The sequence below is a fragment of the Alosa alosa genome, chromosome 6 (genome assembly GCF_017589495.1).
Source record: "Alosa alosa isolate M-15738 ecotype Scorff River chromosome 6, AALO_Geno_1.1, whole genome shotgun sequence".
In the NCBI taxonomy this organism is placed as follows: domain Eukaryota; kingdom Metazoa; phylum Chordata; class Actinopteri; order Clupeiformes; family Clupeidae; genus Alosa; species Alosa alosa.
Genome location: NC_063194.1, coordinates 19,355,295 through 19,375,378, shown reverse-complemented (window position 1 = coordinate 19,375,378; position 20,084 = coordinate 19,355,295). Strand labels below are relative to the sequence as shown.

The window sequence follows — 20,084 nt, the reverse complement described above, 5'->3', positions numbered from 1 at the left end:
TCTCAACTACATTTAACACCTTTGCAAATGATGTCAACATTCAAACACACATGTTAAAAAAACAAATTCTCTCTATCTCCATGGCCTTAATCAAATAATGAATAAGCTAATGACCGCTTTAAGCTAATGACCACCAAAATCCAAAATCTCTTCTTTGATGCCACTAATTTCACATCCAACCATGTGCCAATAATTTCTAGTCCAACCATGTGCCAGTCCTTTGCTTTGGACTCCCGTGTGGTGTTGGGTAAAGTGAGTGCTGACCTGGAACTGCAGCTGTGGAGGTGGCAGGGGCAGCAGGGATGCTGGTTGCGGGCGTGGGGGTGGCCGCCTGTGTGGAGGCTGGGCTGGGCGTGGGTGGCATGGGCGTGAAGAGGAAGCGCTGCACCTGGCCATTGGGCATGGCCGCCTGCATGAGCTGCTGCCCCGGGCTGGGGATGACCGTCACGCCGGCGGGGATGAGCTGCAACTGACCAGTCGTCTGGCCCTGACCCTGAATCACCACGGTCAGACCCTGATTTCCACCCTGATCGCAAACACACAGACACTTTTAGAAGGAAGCAAACAGAACCATGGAGATGATGACTCAATAAAATAAAATATCAGTTAAGGTTAATAAAACACTGAACAGTAAAACTACCTTAAAACATGGTATTGCCCAGTGGGCGCCTGTTCTCACCTGTGCTCCCTGGGTAAGCTGCGTGAGCTGAGCCAGTGTCAGTTTGACCTGGGCCTGCTGGGGCCTGGGGCCAGGCTGGGCCACTTGGGGCCCCGGAGACTGAACGGGGGTGGCAGGAGTCACAGCACGCGGGGAGGCCATGGCTCCCGCCATCCTTTGCACGCCGCCACCCGCCAGCATGGTACTGGCACTGGAGCTGGTCACAGCAGTGGACACTGGCTGGCCGCGGATGATCTGAGTGACCACCTGCTGTGTCTGACCTGGAGGACACAAGGAGCCGAATATGTTTGCTTCAATCCACTACAAATTACCGCTACAAATAATAAATTTACAAGGGTGTGGTACAATTAACAAAATGCACACAATAATGGCTGTAAAATATGGCAACATTACAATATGGTAACATTTCATTTCAGTTTTAGGACATATGCACATGATAGAGAGTGACACAAGAAATGGACAATGCCGTAAGATAAAGGCGAAGATGTATGCTGTTATAGCCTTACCACTATCAAATACTTTGATAAAAAAGGAAAATTCCGGTATTTAGCACTTTGAGTCCCTTTTCTGGTTTGTTTTGGATGAACTAGAGTGGTGGACACGATTGGTCCCGTCTCGACTTTTCTGACTTGTTTTGAATCGCCTTTACCGCTTCAGAGTGGCTGCCTACAGGCATGCACAAACATGTCCTTAAAACAACCCTTAAAGTTTGTTTTCAAAACTGTGCAACTCACCAAGTGGTTAGTGGTGTTCGTTGATTATTAAAATCAAATATATCGGCGCAATGTATGATTTCCAGCCATCTTATTTGCTATTGTGGAACTATTTTTTCAGACACCTCACAACCACGTATAAACTTCCGCTCAATATTTGAGCCTGAAGCATAGACTGTGGCACAGTAATATCAGCGTGCAATGAGTCTTCCAACAGAAATCAATGAGATTTTACAAAATGGCAAATAAAACACGACAGAAACTGTATTTCGCTACGCTACGTTTTTATAAAACGGCTACCACATATAAAACATTAAAAATTGATACAAAATAAACAAATAATCATGAAATTTAAAAGCTATTTCATCTACAAATGTCCATTCTTCTGCGGAGTCCCCATAGAATAGTTCCACCGCTAGTAGATTCTTATCGGAACTGTTGCTCAGCAACTTTGAATTTTAACCGTTATGCATTCTAAGCGCATTAATATAGAACGAAATGCGGTCTCAGTCATGCTATATAGGGAAAATATACAATGGCATCGAACACGATTCAACCAATCATAATCAAGGACCGGAACTATCAGTTTTATAATAAAATAAAAAAAAACCTCCTTGATATACCGTAGATGGAATACAAAAGTATACCTTGCTGGACAACCAGGGGTGTGCGGATAATGGTTTTGCCCAGCGTGGTGGCCTGTTGCAGGGGTGAGCGGATCACCGTCATACCGGGACGGAGGGGGGTTCCTGTGGTGATCACCTATGTAGAAAAATGAAACTTTTATGTAAAATTGACTGGTAATTTGCCTCTTATACTTTAGGACTTGTGTGTGTTCAATATAACTTGTCATTTGTTTACATGGCAGCATCATGTTTGAAGTGTGTGTGTGTGTGTGTGTGTGTGTGTGTGTGTGTGTGTCTACCTGCTGTGTGGAGGTGACGGTGTTGGGCTGGATGTTGATGGTGGCTGTGCGGGGCTGGAAAGCGGTGAAGGACTGGGCAGTACCCGGGCTGCTGCTGGGGATGATGCCCACCACCTTCTGCTGCACCTGGACCACACCTGCACAAACAGAGAACAGTGCTGAACCAGCCTGGACCACAGCAGGCCACACACAGTCACAGTCACCAGACTTTCACATTCATCTGACAGAGGCTGTTGGATGAGAGCACTCTGGTGCTTTCTGTTCACCCATGAAAGAAGGAGAAATATGCAGGGATGCTTTCACTAGACAGAGGCTTTCAAGCCTGACTAATGGTCTGGGTGGTTAGTTCAAGACTTTTAGGGATTTTCAGCATAGAATTCTCAGTAGGACCTCTGAGCTATATTTGTCTGAAAACAAAACATTAGCATGCCTTGTTTTACAAAAGCAGTCTGTTCACAAATAGACTGCAAAACCAGCAAGCATTCAAAAGCTCCTATTTATGTTCAGAGTAGCGACATTCAAAACCATGTGTGCAAGCACAGGATCCAATATTTGCTCAAAAATGGACATAAATACAAATGACAGCAACACAGGGAACATTTTCCAATTGTTCAATTCAACGAAATCGTCCAGACATCTGTGCAATTCTGTCTATTCTCTAAATAAAGATGCAGCATTGACCCAGCAGGGCCCTCTATGTATGCGGTCAAGTCTAGTTTAAAGGAACACACCAACTTTTTGGAAAATAACCTTATTTGCCGTCTACCCCAGAGTTACACAAGAGGATACATATCCTTCTCTTCTCTGTGCGTACAATAACCCAGTCTGACATTGTTAGCCTAGCTTAGCATAATTCAATAAAAGTGAGCTAGACCAGTTAGCCTATAGGCTCGTTAAAGGCGGATATATATCCTCTTATTGAACTCTGGGGTAGAAGGCAAATGAACTTCCTTTAAGTAATCTCAAAATGGTGTCCCACTGGTATGTCAGGCCGGCCATTACCTCCTTGCGTGGACGGCACATTGACAGTGACTATCTTTCCGCTGGTTGGCAAGGGCAGAGTGGCAGTGATCACTTTGCCGGCCATGGACACCGGTGCGGCCGCCACCTGGAACGCTTGCCCAGAGGTGGTCACGCTGCCCACTACTGTAGCGACAGGGCTGGTGGACGCTGAAAGATACACGTCACACACCCACTGTCACACCTGAATATGACAACGGTTTGAGACGAGTCTATAGAGGCAGTGGTGTCCACTTCCATTTACAATGTGGACTGATGGATTTTTGAATGGGGATTTCCATTTGAGGTTTTATTCCAGTGGATGCTTGGACAATGCCGATCTATTTGTCTGTTTGTGGTTGCTTTAAAGTCTGTCTTAGGAAAAGAGTGGCCTCATTTGGGACTCCAGAGTGGACACCACTGGATTCTAATGTCGCCAAGCAAGTGTCCTAAGCTTTCACTGGGCACGACCATGAAGATGATGACCACAAAACTGTAAACAAATTTAAGCAGCGAAAATGACAGCCAGACCGACCAATCAGAAAAAAAAAATAAAACACGAAAACCACACCATCACAAGCAAATGAAAGAAACAATAATAAAGCAAGGCAAACAGAATTATGCTCACGGTGAACACTTTCTACAACCCTGTAAGGACACTTATTCACAAACACACCACCCAAACGTTAACAGCAACATGAACTGACCTTGACTAGTCTGCCCCTGCTTGACCCAGGTGGCAAACGATTGCTGGAAGTTCTTGTTCTGCTGGAATGTCACAGGTGTGCCCATCTTAGTGGCCAGAACCACTTTGGTCCCGGGGGTGACTGTGCCCGTGAGGGAGCCCACAGTGATCTTCTGGGGGGTGCCAGTGGTGGGTGTGGAGGGGGCGGCGGTGGTGCCAACTGCCCCTGGCTTCTGCTGTTCCAGGCGCTTCTGCAATCACAACCAAAGGGTTTATATGGCCACTGCTGTGGAGACTTGCAGAGTGGTGCAAAAAAGGACAGGTAGTAGTGCAAAGACATATAATGCGTATATAACATATATTTTTGAATTTCCAAAACATCACTGCAACACAGAATTTAGCTACATATGTTTTTCAGAAGCCAAAATCATAATTGAAATGAATACTCTGTTAATTGCACAGCCCTAGTTTACAGATTATGCTTTAGCCCAGAGGTTCTCAATCGCTTTGGTTCCAAGGACCCCCTGTGGGGGAGAAAATATTTGTCATCGTAAAAATGAAGCATGTGCCATTTGTATTCTCTGAAGTTGTAGCCAGGTTCACCATGTGTTTTCTGGCAACTTTAGATTTGGCATTACTTGTCAACATGGTCTGACAAACAAGTCTCTACATTCATCAGTTAGCTAGTTAGCAAATAAACCATCTAAGCAGCAATGGGAATGGTTTCTTTGTTAACAGATTCAAAATAAATTTAAATTTGGCTGGGAACAAATATACACAATTTACTTGTTTTATTGGTGAAAAGGGTCATCATCTGTACATATGAATTTTTAAAGTGATAAACCACAACTTCATAATTTAAAGTAAATTCTTTCGCGTATCCCTTGGCAATGGGTTGAGGACCCCTAGGGGGCCCCAGACCCCACTTTGAGAACCACTGCTTTAGCCCATGAAAACTATAGTAGCAAACCCATGAACAAAAGCAGTTCATGCAAATGACAAGGTCACATTCATGCCCCCGTTTCCAATAAATGACCAATACGAACAAAAGGCCCATTGGAAAGTTGCCCCAGACAGCCATGGTTAGAGGCATTCTCCCCACACCCCAATTTGGTGAAGGGGGGGAGCTTCCAGTCCACACAGATGCGCGGGGGAAACAGTCTGATTTTCCCACCTGCTGGGCGGCCAATCTCTGGTGCTTTAGCTGAGCTTCCAATTGGGCCTTGAACTCTTCTGCTTTCTTCAACACACTAACCTTAGCCTGTTCAGACGACTGCACCTTTTCCCGTTCCACCCTGCCACAGGAAAATAAAATGAGAAATAAGATTAGAGCTGCTCAAGTACAGTTCAACTGATACAGTATTTGTGCAATTCTACTACATGATTTCATTGTTTCAATTCCACACTGTACCAAATCTAAAGGTAACCACTTCACTTCATTCTCTCTTTTCATAAATACAACTGAGGCAGACTCCGGCCATTTTACCTTTCAGCAAATGCTCTGATCTCCCAGAGCTCCAGGTCCTCCTCAGCCACCCAGGTCTCCACCACCACCGGGCCCGTCTGCTTGGTCGGCTCCGGCTTCTTGGGTCGCAGAGCACTGGAGCGAAGGCCCTTCCTCTGGGGTGTAGGAGACTCTGTGGGAGGGAAAGAGCCTCACCTGGGTTAAATGTTGCTTCCTCAAAGAAGAAACTGACAATTCCCAAATATGATTATACATGATCTGATAATGAGTTAACAAAACGTATGTTGAGTGCCAAAAACGTAATATTACGTTTTTAGCTTTTTTTTTTTAAATTACGAAACTAGACACTCTAACACACCTTATATGTGATTTTGGGAACTCTGTGATTAATGGAAATGAAATATATGACGATCGAAAACTCATGAAAAGGCACAATCTGGACATTTTATCATAACTCGGTTGCCGCTTTGGGTCGAATCAGTGACACATGCACGTCAGGTCAAAACCAGGCCATTTTCGCGGGTCTATCACTAGGTGGCAGTCACCGCCAGGTTCCGCTGATCACTTCCGGAAAGTTTACACAAGTAAGTAACAGGCAACACTTCATATTTCATGAAAGACATTATATCTCCATTTCTAGAAAAAAACAGCGATTTTGATGAAAACTAGCCACTGTCTAGCTTGGGATTTCTCAGGAACAGAGGCGTGTAGAAATACACGGTTTGCACCCACCGAGAGCTTAAAGTCTCACCTTTTAAACGAGCCATTGTATGTGTTCATAGCTATAACACAGAATATACTGTGGCTGTACAAAAATCATCAACAATGGTCTAGATTGCTGGCACTCTAGGACAAAGCTCCCGAAAACAGCTTGGCATTCAATGAGTGAATATTGTCTCCATGGGTGGCATTTTATAGCATTTACACTGGTTTACACTGATGTACACGCCAAGTGCAAACAATACAACCATGCAGCTTATAAGATGTGACTTAATGACTTATATTCAACATGGGCTCATTCTGCAAGATTATATTCAATATCAAGTCTGCCTGTGCTGATGCAGGAAAAAAAAAACTTTTATTAATAATAATAATAATAATAATAATAATAATAACAACAACAACACATCCTTTCTTTCATGCTACCTTTAGGTGTGTCTGGGACCCCGATGGGACAAATGATCTTGCGGATGCAGTACTCTGAGCGGATGCCATAAGGCCCCACATCTCTACGCTTGATGATCTCTGTTGTGGTGATCTCAGTGTCTGAAGTCTCTGTGAAGTAAAGGAAGGAAATAAGCAGTTTCCCCATTTGTCTTCGGTCTCCTCCCTTCTAAATATAGCCATAGTAGGCCTGTGTGAATTCAATACCACAGCAATAATAACACATCAACACATTATCACCACCACCACAGACTGATGAATGCACTCACCCGTGCGGGTGGTGCCCACAGCAGGGGCTGGCTTTACCCCCATGTCGTCCCACCTCAGACAAGCCCACAGCAGCCTTAGCATGAGGCTGACCCCTGCAAGGGACCTCACTGTCTGCAAGCGATACCTGTGGCAAACACTCTACATTAGCAGTTGTACTTCTTATTAAATTCATGCTACTGTATGGTCAAACAGCACTACATGACATAGATTGTGTTGAAACAGATACATTTTGCATTAAGCCATTTGCATAACTCCGGTCAGTGACTTTGCCATAAACAACATTATTTCACCTACAGCAAACAATAGACTAGAAAAATAGTGTTATGTCTTTAGCAGCACATGGCAAAATACAAATACAAATTGTTAAGCCTTCACCAGGCAGCTGAACAAAGAGCAACAGTGTTGAACAAACAGTCCTGAGTCGTACAAACACAGACGAATGTTTGTTAACGTTTGCAAACCGTGAGTTCTCGGCAAACCTTTGCAAACACTCACAAACAGTTGGAGGAATTAGTTCTACGTGAACATATAGGGAAGTTGGAATAAGGGTTACCATGGAAATAGAATGTTTACGCAAAATGATTCAAATGGAACTTTTCAGAGAAGACATGCTCGCCTAGAACATTTGCCACAGTTTGCCAAATATGAATACACCCTTGGCCTTTTTAACTAAGCAGAACCAAAGTGTGTATGGTATGTGCATTTCATACTAACCTCCAGGTAATGCTAAATGTAGGCCTGGGAGAAGGGTAAGGCCAGATATCTAGGGCAGGCTTGGCATTGTAGTTGAAGATGGGCACCTCACGAATACCTCCTCGCCTAGCCATTTTTCTCAGATCATCATTGGGCAAAACAAAAATGCTCTTCTTGCTACTCTTGGTAATAAACTTGCGGTACGAAGGTAAGGCTGTTCCCGAACGAGACTTCTTTGAGCGCGAGAACTTGAGTAGCCTTACTCGGTCCCTGGTGGAATACTCTTTGCTCACAGTCATGGAGGTCGTAGATGAGCCTGAGGGACCAGACTTGGTGTTTGTGACGGTCACAGAGACAACGGCTTTCTTCTGATCTGTGACTACTGTTCCGGAGGCTGGGTTTGTGACTTTGGTAACAGTGGTGGTGGTGGTGAGAGTGGATGTGGTGCTGCTGGCCTCGACTTCGGCTCAGGTACCGGCGGTACACTGCTACTACTGGTGACCTCGTCGATCTGCACCGTGGATACCGTTGTGGTGCTGGAGGTGGTGGTTGTTGTGGTGACCTGTGTAAGCGTTGTTTTGCGTTCCACCGAGTTGCTGCTGCCACTGCTGTTGCCGCCACCATTCTCTGCAGCATCACTGCTGAGGCTGGACTCCTCCATGGAAGTCACCGGAGAGGGTGCCAGTTGTTTTAGCTTGGTGACGTCTACCTCCATCTTGGTCGTATCTGGAGTTTCTGTGCGACCTTCAAGAGCAGAAGATGTTACAGTAGAGTCAGCAGATGCCTCATCCACATTATTCTCCAGACGAGATACCTTTTGAGGAATCGGGCAGTCAGAGGCCAATTCAGTGGCTGTCCTCTCGGCTTTGTTTTCCAGGCTGTTAGTGTTCTCTTTCCGTGAGTCCAGAGTTACTGCATCTCCATTTGTTAGAGGCTTTAGGGGGTCCTTTGCATTAATCCCCCCTCCCAAAGTGGTGGGCTCTTCGTTAGAAGTCACATTGCTAGCTAGGTCCATCAGAGTTGATGCTTTGTTGTGAAATACAGGAGCCTCATTCCCGTTGACCTGCAAAAGCCCCGAGTTCTCAGTTCTAACATAATCTCTTTCATGCACATCCATACTTTCTCCTTCATCTTTCACCACACAGCGCTCATTACCTTCACCCGTGTGCTTATTACCATTTTCTCCCAACACCATCTGCGCGGTCCCTTCAGACTTAACGCTTGGTGCCTCCATAAGGGAGTTTGGTGTAACATTCTGGCTGGGAGATGGGTTGAGGGCTTCTTGGGAGCCCCCGTTAAGTTCACTGGGCCTCTCTGATCTCCCATTGCTCTGATCATTGCTCCCATGACCATCAGAAGCTGTGGAGGCTATCGAAACATTGTCATTTACACACCCAGAGTTCATTTGTGTCTGACTGGTTTCTGATGGGGTCTGAATTTCCCCAGTAGTAGCCGGAGTACTCTCACTGTCTTTCTGTTCTGCTGCTACTCCAGATTTTACCTTCGCCTCTTCTTGGTCAAATTCTAGCCTTTGGACCACAGGATCCTTCTCCGTCTCTACATTCAAAGATTCCTTCTCCTCCACCTGAATTGGCAGGGATTTCTCTTGCTCTTTGGTGTTGACTGCTTCTTCTGCCTTTATGGTATCACCTGATGACACCCTTACGTTTGCCTGACTGCTTAACGTTTCCTTCACAGATTTGTTTCCAGCGAGTTCGCTCATCTTAAGGCGTTCAAGTCTCTGCTTCTCCTCCAGGGTGAACTGCCGAACACGTCTCTCCAGCAGCCCGTCCAGTTTAGAGGTCTTCACCTTCTTCTTGTAGGCGGTCCGCAACTGGAATCCTTCACTGACGTTCACCACGTCATGGTTGAAGGGTAACGAGGGTCCCACTCTGCTGGGATTGGGCACTTCCTCCCCCTCTGGCTCCTCCTTCACGGCATGCTCTTCACCTGGAGCCGGTGAGCCTGTCCTGCTTATCTTGTCTGTAAGAACAGGATAAAAGATTGTTACTACCAGAACCATAGACATAAACAACATAACACTACATATAATGCTATCCCTATATTTATAGTTATGGAAAGACACCAGTTCATCGACTGAAAATTAGTCTTGTGATCTAGAGGATTTTTTTTTTAACCATCACCAGATTCAATACCTTTCTCTTTGTTACTGCAGTAGTCAGGTGTACTGGGGTCCACGTCCATCTTCTCTGCTTCCTCTTCTTTTGCATGGCCGTTGGCCTTCTCCCCAGTCTCTTCCTGTACTTCTGTTCGATCCTTGGTCTGTGGCTCCCCTTCGTTGTTCTCTTTTCTTGTCTGTTCCTCTACTGAAGAATCTTCTGCAGGGGATTCAGGGGTAGGTTTTTGGTCCTCATCCTTCTCTGCTGCACTCTCAGGTGAGACTTCTGTCTTCTGGACTTCGGAGTCCGTGTTTGAGGCTGCCAAGTCTTTCTCTTCTTTCTGCTTGTCTTTATTATCTAACAAAAAACACATCAATTATTATCCTAGTCATAAGCTATGACTAACATTGAGAATATTAAACAAATTGTTCTTTTTAAATGATCACATACCACTGGGGAAATTTTTGCGATAATTGACATTTGTGTTGCCAGGAAACTTGGGCACAAATCGATGGACGTGCGTCTTGCTGATCCAGCTCCAGCCTCCATAGCCAGTTACTCTGTACTCCTCCCCTTTCTGCTTCCATACCTGAAGGGGTCGTTAGGAAGAGAGGAGCAGCCTAAGCAGTGAAGCAGAGACTAAGCAGTCTAGGCTGTCTAAGGTGGCCTTGATTTAATGCGAGATACTATTTGCATTCATTGAGACAAAGGAGAAGCATAGATTAAGGGCCAATCTCAATTCTCTATTTTACCCCTTCCCCTTTCCCCTTAGTTTTGCGCGTGCACGTGAGACGAAGGGCTATCTCAATTCTCATTTCGATCGAGGGGTAGGGATAAGGGCAAGGGGTAGATACCCCTTAAAACCAAGCAAGATCGGGAGCTTACTTGAAACCGAGGGGTAAGAGAAATACCCAACATACATCGCTCACACCGGAAAAACAAGCACACCGAGAGGTTCATTGACATGAAATGTTGACATTAATAAGGATTATAAAATTAAAATGGTAATTGTTTTATGTTGCATTCAATCTTGTGACCATATATTGAAGGTCCTGTTCTTCATGAGGAAGTTTTCAAAAATCGCTGTTTTGTGAATGTTAACAGCACGTCATTACTTGCGCGAATGTCTCACATTTTACATATTTCCATGTCTGATATAGCCTACCCCGCGAATTGGCAGCATACCATGTCAGAAATGTAAGTCCAACAGCAGCTAAATTTGCTGAATTTTTACCGCTCGTCTGATATGAATGCTGCATAGGCCTACTGCTGCCGACTCCTCGCACAGGTAGCGGTTGCTTCTGGTGTCAAGTAACGACCATTTGGATATTATTGTAAAATATCGAAGGAGTTGTGGGATGTTTACATAGCAAACTGCATGTTTATCTTGTCCCCCTGTTTCATTCACCCGGACCAGGAGTTAGGCTGCGAACGAACATAGGCACGTTTTGCTGTTGTTGAAATAATTCCTGAACGGTTTTATTCCGAGCTGAAAATGCAATGATAGCCTATTTGACAGAAGACAGGTTGGTGGTGACAAAATATTAGTGTGGTACGATCTCTGTAAATTACGTTACTTCAAGTGTTTCAATCATCCCGCTCTCCCTTATGGTTGGCTAGTGGTATCCATTTCCAAGGGAAATATTTTAACCCTATGTCTTGCCACTCGGTTTTGAGGGACAAGGGCTAGGGGTAAGATGAAGGGATAGGGGAAGGGGAAGGGGTAAAACAGAGAATTGAGATTGGCCCTAAGTATCTCCCTGCTTATATTTTACTTCTCCTGGGATTTCCAAAACAGCCAGACCCACATACCCACTAGAGATGTAAATCACAAGTTTCATCACAATTCATTATTGAATTCTTTAAGACAACAATTCTATTTATTTCAATACTTCATAATTAGCTGTGATGTGATTCAATTCAAAGCTTTGGTCTGTTGTCGATATGAAATGATAAGATTCATCCTCACACAATCTGGTGCATTTCCATGAATTAAAAAATATAGGTTATAATTTGAACATTATATTAGTGTCAAATACTGAAGTCATACTGTACACAATGAAGAAACACTGACTGTGGAATTAGGTAGGCTACACAAACTTAGCTAGTATGTTGTCTTTTTTTCTCCCCTAAAACCTCCTGTCTTTAGCTAGATGCATTTTAGAATTTAACACGGTTTAAATTCATGTGGCAGTAGAAGTGATATTTCTGTTACACATTTTGTAACAGGGATGTCCAGTTAGTAGGCTTGGTTATAAGTAGCCTACCAGTATTTGGAATATTCCCTACTGTTGCTTATAAACCACAATCAATATGGCTTTAGATAATGGCAGTTAGATGGCAGTGTCAGCTGAATCTAAGCTATTTACACAGCAATCAAGTCAAAAACTTCCATCTGAAGTAGTTCTATTGCGGTGGTAAGCTAAGTAAATAATGCTAACTGAGAGAATTGCCCCAAAATCATTCCACACCAATGATAGGCCCACCAACGGGAGAGTGAGTGCAGGTTTTCTTAGCCATCAGAGCTATAGGCTACCTCTACTGCTTTGGCTGCTACCAAAGTCCTGCTACAACTAAGGATAGCAATAACATTTAGATTGAAGCTGTAAATAGAGGCAGATGTGTAAACACTAGCATGCTAGGTGGACTGCAACAAGCCTGCATGTCGCCATCTACAGCTTAGTACAAGAGAGAAATTTCATGCTGAGAAAAATTTGGAACTGGTGCGAAAATAAACATGCATGCCTCAATGTTTATGAGTCACGTCTATGCAACCACACAGTGTGCTGTGAAGTCCACACATTGATACAGATTAATGGAATATTATACCCCTAATAACCCATCACACATGAATAGCCAATTTCCTCCTCAGAGAAAAACCCAAGGTTTGTGTACCTGATGCTTGATGGGAAATGTGTACTTGACCCAGGTGGCCTGTTGTAAGGTCTCCTCATCCTCCAGTTTCTTCTCCTTCTTCTTCATTTTCTCTTTCTCCTCACGCTCCATGGAGGTCATGCGATGTAGCCTGAGGAAAGGAAATAGATTTTAAATACAGGACACAAATTTACCTGCAGGTGTATGATAAAAAGAGTAAAGTGACTCTTTGGGTTGTACAATCAGCATTTAAATGGTTTTGGCTTTGAGGCCCTGGGGGAACAGCAGGAGTCTGAGTGTGATAGCATCCAATTCATTACCCTTGACCTTCCTTCACACCAGCCAATCACAATTCTACTTTTAGAAAGTACATGTCCTTCCATGTTGTTACCTCTGCATGAACTGAGCCAAATGATGATTATTGCCCCAGGGAATATTTTTACTACCTGGATGTCCTATCTCAGTTTAAGAGTTAATTCAATGATTACAAAGCAATGTTGCCAAGCTACATTTTCTCACCGTGTGTGGCCCAATGCATCCTTCCACACTGGCAGCATGACAACTGGTTTGATGGCACACTCCAGGATGGCCAGCGCCAGAGCAAACTCCCTGGCCTTGCTGCACATCTGGACTGCTTTAGTCCAGTTTGTCCTATGGATTTCAAATGCATACGTCAACAAATCAAGCTGTGGAACAACCTTCTCAGTCTACAGTTCTGAACCACTTAACTTCTCATTCCAAGGCGGCTCTGAACAAAATATACACTAAATACTGTACACCAAAATCACCAAATAAAAATGTGCATTTTAAAACGGCATAAAACGTTCATTAAGGCCCCTATCACATTAGGTAGTGGCAAACGTAACGCAACGCTCAGACCATAATAAGTTTTGTCTCGTTCCTAAGCAACACAAACGGTTTGTCAACGCTCACGTTGCGCTTTGAAAGTTGAACCAAGTTCAACGCTCAGCTTGTTCAACGCTAGCGTTACACCAGCGTTGCCACCGTTCCGCTGTCGAACCACAGAGAACAATAGGAAACCTGCCGCTTGCCGCTGGCTAATGTGATCCCGCCCAGTTGAACAGTCAGGGATTAAGCCTAGTCTTAGACTAAAAGCTTTTTACAATGGGAATCTCCATTGAAGTTCTGTTTTAGTCCAGGGCTAGGCTTAATCCATATACGGGAAACTAGCTCATGAGGAATACAAGGGGAAGCCATGGGCTCCACCTTTACCTGTGCGAGGCCCAGTTTGGGTGTAGGAAGGGTGCAGGGATGTTGGTTTCCAGCTGGATGATGGTAAGGCGCAGCGTGGAGACGGTCAGCACCCTGGAGCCATGAACTGAGCCGTTCCACTTGAACTCGCCGGCGGGCGTCATGCAGAACTTGTGTGATAAGTGCCGCCGCTTGTCGTGGTCCTCACGGTGCTGGTGCTTATTGAGAGCTACGGTGTTGGTGCTGTACTGGTTCTGGTAGACACGGTACTTGCCCTCCTGACCCAGCTTGAAGAAGGTGTTGAGGTTGCCCTTTGGCATCAAGTCTTTTCTGACACTGCCAAAACGAGATCCCTCTCCGAATGCAGGAAACTGAGGGGAGAAAACACAATCTCACTTGTGGATGCAGTCCTTAATTTGATTCAGTCTTTAGATTGACAGAGGAACCTCTGACAATTTCACACGCAGATTGTTCTGCTTTTTATGTGTTCCATACTGCATCCTCTTCAGCCAGTCATATTATTGATGTAAATGAGGTGAGTGATGGCCAATCAAAGATGGCGCTTCACTAGTAAGATAATTAAAATACTGTGAAAGTACTTCTTTCTACAGGCTGCATTACCCACCTCTTTGGATGTTTTGGTGCCGTCTGTAGGGCCCAGTTGACTCTTGAGCTGGCTCAGCTTACTGTCAGGGTTCCGCAGGCGGGTCACTATGCGTGTGGCAGAGCCACCCTTCCCAGGCTCTCCATTCGCCTTGCCTTCTCCTGGGACAATGGACAGTTCAGTCTCTGCACATCGATCTCAGAAGTAAGTGGTACCAAAGGGCAAGATGAGGGTTCAAGGCTAACTTCAGTCTATGTAAATAAAGTTACCTTGGTCGTCAAGGCTGGTGAAGGAGGAGCGAGAGGAGCGGTCAGCCAGGTCAGGTTCTTCTGGCCCCCTGGGAGGGTCTGAAGCAGACACATGGCTGCTGCAGCTATTCTCATCAACAGACTGCAGGGCGGCACTCTCCTCCCCAAGAGATGCTTTCTCTGAGGACTTATCTGAAGGAGACACAGAGTGGTGATTTACTGAAATCAGATTTCACATCAGTGACCCCACAGGAGGACAAAAATTACCAACAATCTACAAAAACATGCAAGAAAGACGCTTTTCCTGAATGAAGAAAATTAAATGTAATACAGGAAGTTCAGGATCATTGAAATTCTTAACTCAAAATGAAATCGAGCTGTGTTAACAACAATAAGAGACAAATTACTACCAGCAATTCATTGTAATCAGCCAAAAAAAAAAGACAATAACTTGCAATGGAATATGGCATTCATTCCCGAAGATGAACAAGGCTTTATTTCTGCTAAACCAAACACAAGCTTACTGCAGTAAGATCTTCTATTGTGCCAGACATGCTCTCAATGGCAAAACACAAGAACAGAGAGGCTGCTGTTCCCCAAAGCACAGGAGGAGAAAAGCCCAGCCACGACAGACTGAGAGGGAGGAGTGGAGAGAGCCAGGGACTGCTGGCAGCAAAGCGAGTGTCACTACTTTTGTGCCAGATTTTTAAAATGTGAATGTGAGTTGAGTCTACATGTTAGTATGTGTGTTTGAATTTATATTAAAACATGATGGTGGCTGTGGTTGAAAATGATTTGGAAAGACTATAGATACAGGATATATTTAGCTTTATTTAAAAAGGTCTTTTAATATTTAGCTTTAAAAAGTGTGTGTACTGTCACATGGCTTTAATACACTGTATGGAGATGTTTTGTGTTAGCAGTGAGGAGAATGCTGAAACATAGAATCCTTGGTTGTGCTACACAACTGTGAGGAATGTTGATATAGAGTTCAGGTTGCAAAATTATATTCTCAAAGAGTTTCCATGTCTGTGACAAAGAATAGCAGCCTCTAACTAACTGAGTGCACCAATAATATAGATAGATAGATAGATAGATAGATAGATAGATAGATAGATAGATACTTTATTGTCTATATGACTGCATGCGAAGCACTGCTGGTTCTAAAACAGAAAATGCTGTCTGATCAAATATATAAACTGCAAACTGAAAAGGCCCCAGCCAAGGTGAACAATGCAAAAAAGAAACCTGGTTGTGCTCATTTCTTAGAAGCATGAAGCCAAAAGAGCATCTCTGCCAAAAACAAAAGATGGCCAACACCAGTAAGAGCAATGGCAAACGAACACTGTAGCAGCAGGAGTTGCCTAATGCAGACGCACAACCTCACCCACATCTGCCTTCATGGGGTGGGGGGTGGGGTAAAGGAAGATATAAGGGGGGTGGGGGTGCAGACATGCATGGTCACACCATCACTGGCAGGACAAAAGATGGCCATGGCAGGAGGGGGCTGTCAGCTGTACCTGCCGGTTCCTTGTCTGCGTCTGTACTGGCCGACCCATCGTTTCCAGTCTCCTCTGCCTGAGAGGGGCCATCTTGTGCCCCTTTTTCAGGACTGGTGGAAACGGATTTGGTGGAGGTGGAGGTGGAGTTCGGAGCCACTGGAGAAGTGGGTTTAGGCTGGTCAAAAGCACTACTAGCGCTGGGACTGCTATCATCCACTCCAGTAGAGGGAGCTTCAGCTACAGCACAAGGCATAAGAGGCACCTTAGCGCACACACACACGGCAGTGATCACACACTCTGCTGTTTCAGCCCTTAACTAAAATAATTATGTTCAACACCATTCATTCTGAAGGGCTTTTTAGTCCTAACTCTGCACTGAGAGGCATTGATTTCAAAATCTAAGGCCAGAGTACCTGCAACTGGAAGATTCTTATTAATGACCCAAATTTCAAGCTCTAAATGTTGCGGAATCTACATCTAATGACATAGTCTGATTATTAAATAATTAAATTAAATAATTAGGTAGTGTAGTGGTTAAGGAGCTGAGATAGCGTGCAGTAGCCTGAAGTTGTGGGTTCAATTCCCGGCTTCCACCGTTGTGCCCTTGAGCAAGGCACTTAACCCCAAGTTGCTCCGGGGACAATGTATAATCCCTTGTATTGTAATATAGTTGACATATGTAAGTCACGTTGGACTACAGTGTCTGCTAAATGAATAAATGTAAATGTAATGTAATTAAATAATGTATACATTCACCAGTATAGAAACATATACTTAGAATGGTATTAAAGGGACACCAGGCAAGCCTGATGCTTTTTCTCTACGAAGTTCCCCTAGCGTCTGTACATGTCGATACGTGTGCGAACCCTCGCTCGGTCTGAAGCTCTTTTCCTTTTTTTGCATCTTCCATCAAGGGTTTTCGCTGCTTCCTCGCCGGCTCTGCCATTATACACATGTTTGCAACAATTGCTAGTGTTTTGTTAGCCTGCCTCTGTGCTGGGGATGCAGGATGTAAACTGATCCTGCTTCTTGCGATGTCTGAGACTTTGTGAGACTGAAGGTCGGCGGGTAGGATACACCGAACTTGCAAGCGGGATATTCTTCCTACAGGCTGTAGGGGCGGGCGAGAGAGTCTTCATTCGCCCTGTAATGAGTCATTTAACCATATACCGACTTACGAAGATTAATTAACACAAAAACGTTGCCTGGTGTCCCTTTAATATTATTGATAGATGTTAAATCAAGACCTCTTTAAATGATTTTAATTGGTCACATTTGCTGTGACAGTTTTCTGAGGAGTAATTTTCAAACTGATGTGGCCTTTTTTCAGCCCCCAAATACCTGAGAGCTATTCGAAGATCTACACGTACTGTAATGTAGTCTTACCAGAGGTGGGCTCTCCAGAGGTCTGCTGGTCCATGCCACAAACAGTCTTGTCCTGTTCCCTGTCTGCACCATCAGCGGAGGCGTCCCCGACCTCTGACCCCTGCCGAGCCTTCTCAGCCTCCTCGGTCGCACAACGCTTCACCTCCTCCAGCTCTGCTTCCTCCTTGGTCTTCCGACGCTCCATGATCTCATCTGTAGATGGAGAAGGGAAAAGGACGTGGTCTTAACAAGAATTCCCTAATGGCTGTTTAAACCCAACCGTATTTACACAGTACATTTATTTACCATCAATTATAGTCATTCATTAGCAGTGCAGCCACACTGTTGTGATTTAACCAAACCAAGATGATCAGATCTTCAGAAGACAGACAAACAAACTGTAAACCATTCACCACATGGCAATGTGGGATAAACACATTTAAGATGGGATTCCTACAGCTTTCTTTCTGGAAAAAAGTTCAGACCACAAGTCCCACATTCCATTTTCAAGTCTCACAAAAGTATGACGCGAAAGTCAAGAAGGAATCCTCGCAGGGCTGGACAATTTGGAGAAAATATCAATTTGCTACAGATATGCAATTGTGATTTTAAATCAAGCTTCAGTTCAAGACTTATAATACATATAAAACATGTAATAATGCATTACCCATTAAGATAGAATATTAACTGCTTTATCTACTAATCCAAAGATGAAAATGAAAATAAACAAATGACTTCCAAATAACATCAAATTAGTTAGCAGCATGCAAAGCACAGTGGCTCGGATTGATAAGCATGACTGTCACACAAGAACATGAATTCAACAAGCATAAGTGATATCATGGACCCAAACTAATTGCAGTCTTTGCAATTTGCTGATTGCTTTAAATTGAGTTCAAATTGCGATTACTCTTTCAACCCTAAATCCACCTTTGCAACATTGACACCTTATCTTACAGTATCTCAAAAGGAAAATGTGTAGGTTAATAACTCGTGCAGACACCCACACTACTTGGAATAAGAGACCAAGCTAGTAAAATATCACTATGGCCAAGTACCTCTACATGAAAGAATCAAAAGAAAGGGATGGCCACACGAGTCAGACCAGATTCATCAGACACTTGACCTGTGAACTACGAAATTGAATTTAAGAGGTTATCTTGCCATTGCAGAACATCCTGCTTGTCTATATCAAGGCTTTTTAAGGTTTGTCAAGTAGCACCATATTTCTCAAACAAAATCGCACACACTCCATCCGACACTCACCGCTGGCAGCCTCCAGGTAGGAGCGGTTGTTGTTACGGGCCTTGTTGGTGAGCTCCTCTGTGATAGCCATGTGGCTGTGGATCTCCTCCCTCAGCTCGTCTAGCACGGAGCACAGGTCGCTCTCCCAGTACTCTCTGTCCAGCACGTCGATGAGTTCGGCCAGCTGGACCTTTGTGCTGTAGTACCAGATCTTTTTGTCGTCATGTTCTCCGTCTTCCTCACTGAAGTATGAAAAGGAAGGCTGTTATTATTGCACTGTTTTTGGTCAGTGTAGTAGCCAAACATTTTCCACACCTAAGATATTTGTTTCAAGAGAAAACCATCTCTAATTTGTGTTGTGTTAGTAACATGGCAATAGTATTGGCATCTGTTAGTATTTGTATGTTTATGTAGGGTAGTTAGGCACATCTACATTTACTGGCATTCATATACTATTTAAAATACACCAGCTATTGCAGTGTTAGGCTAAAGCAGCAGAGAGACATGGGGTTACAGAGGAAATCCTGGCATGTGTTCTGCTCCAACCGACACATGCGGCCATCATGCCACATGGCTGAGAATCAAAACCAGAATCAACTAGAAAGCAACAGCTCACAGCACCTGCGCCTCCACTGTAATCTACATCCGGTCCATTTCAACTGGGCATAGTCCCTCATCAACATAAAACATCAGCTGAGATAAACCCCTCACACAAACACCCACCACACACATGGCTAAATCTTTCCCAAACAGCCATTTCTAATAAGAAAGTGTCAGGGTTAAGCAACCAGCAAATTTAACAGTCTCTTGTACTACATCATAGGCCTTATCTGCAGACTTACTTCAAAGCACAAACAAAAAGCGTGTGACACTAACATTTAGTCTTTTTAATGAGAGAGATTAAAGGTGGGTCTGGTGGCCAAAAACAGCGACTGCAAACTGCTACTGCACTGACAGACTCAGGGGCCGTTTATACGAGAACGATTGCGAAGGAAGACGACAAAATATTTTATCATAAGTGCCTTTCGTTTACACGGCGACCCCGCCATCGGGGCTTGAAGACGCAAAAATCTGAAGACTCCTTCCAGAGTGTAGAGTTTTGAAGAAGACCCGGGTTGCGTCTCCGTCTAAACGGCTAAACTGTCAAATTATAAAGTCGTGACGCCGAACCCTATATATTATGTCACACCCATGCACGAGCCTGTAAAAGTAAACAAACATGTCTGACTATATCGATCCCACAGATCTTCAAACTGCTCTAATGTCCGAATTTTTTGTTTGGCATGACTCCCAATCGACTCCTTGATGCACCTTATTAGTT

General features: G+C 44.2%; 1 protein-coding gene across 1 annotated transcript in view; it reads right to left on the bottom strand.

The window, feature by feature from the left end:
* The window catches only part of bptf (bromodomain PHD finger transcription factor), a 30,198-nt gene that overhangs the window by 6,680 nt on the left and 3,434 nt on the right, over positions 1 to 20,084 (bottom strand). Inside the window, 22 exon segments of the mRNA XM_048245104.1 lie at positions 265 to 526; positions 680 to 939; positions 2,040 to 2,154; positions 2,318 to 2,454; positions 3,320 to 3,487; positions 4,024 to 4,252; positions 5,257 to 5,296; positions 5,488 to 5,638; positions 6,613 to 6,741; positions 6,900 to 7,024; positions 7,615 to 8,069; positions 8,072 to 9,576; positions 9,750 to 10,070; positions 10,164 to 10,302; positions 12,609 to 12,738; positions 13,107 to 13,238; positions 13,821 to 14,170; positions 14,425 to 14,564; positions 14,673 to 14,843; positions 16,172 to 16,390; positions 17,540 to 17,731; positions 18,785 to 19,005. Of these exon segments, the coding sequence (XP_048101061.1) occupies positions 265 to 526; positions 680 to 939; positions 2,040 to 2,154; positions 2,318 to 2,454; positions 3,320 to 3,487; positions 4,024 to 4,252; positions 5,257 to 5,296; positions 5,488 to 5,638; positions 6,613 to 6,741; positions 6,900 to 7,024; positions 7,615 to 8,069; positions 8,072 to 9,576; positions 9,750 to 10,070; positions 10,164 to 10,302; positions 12,609 to 12,738; positions 13,107 to 13,238; positions 13,821 to 14,170; positions 14,425 to 14,564; positions 14,673 to 14,843; positions 16,172 to 16,390; positions 17,540 to 17,731; positions 18,785 to 19,005 (5,591 nt within the window).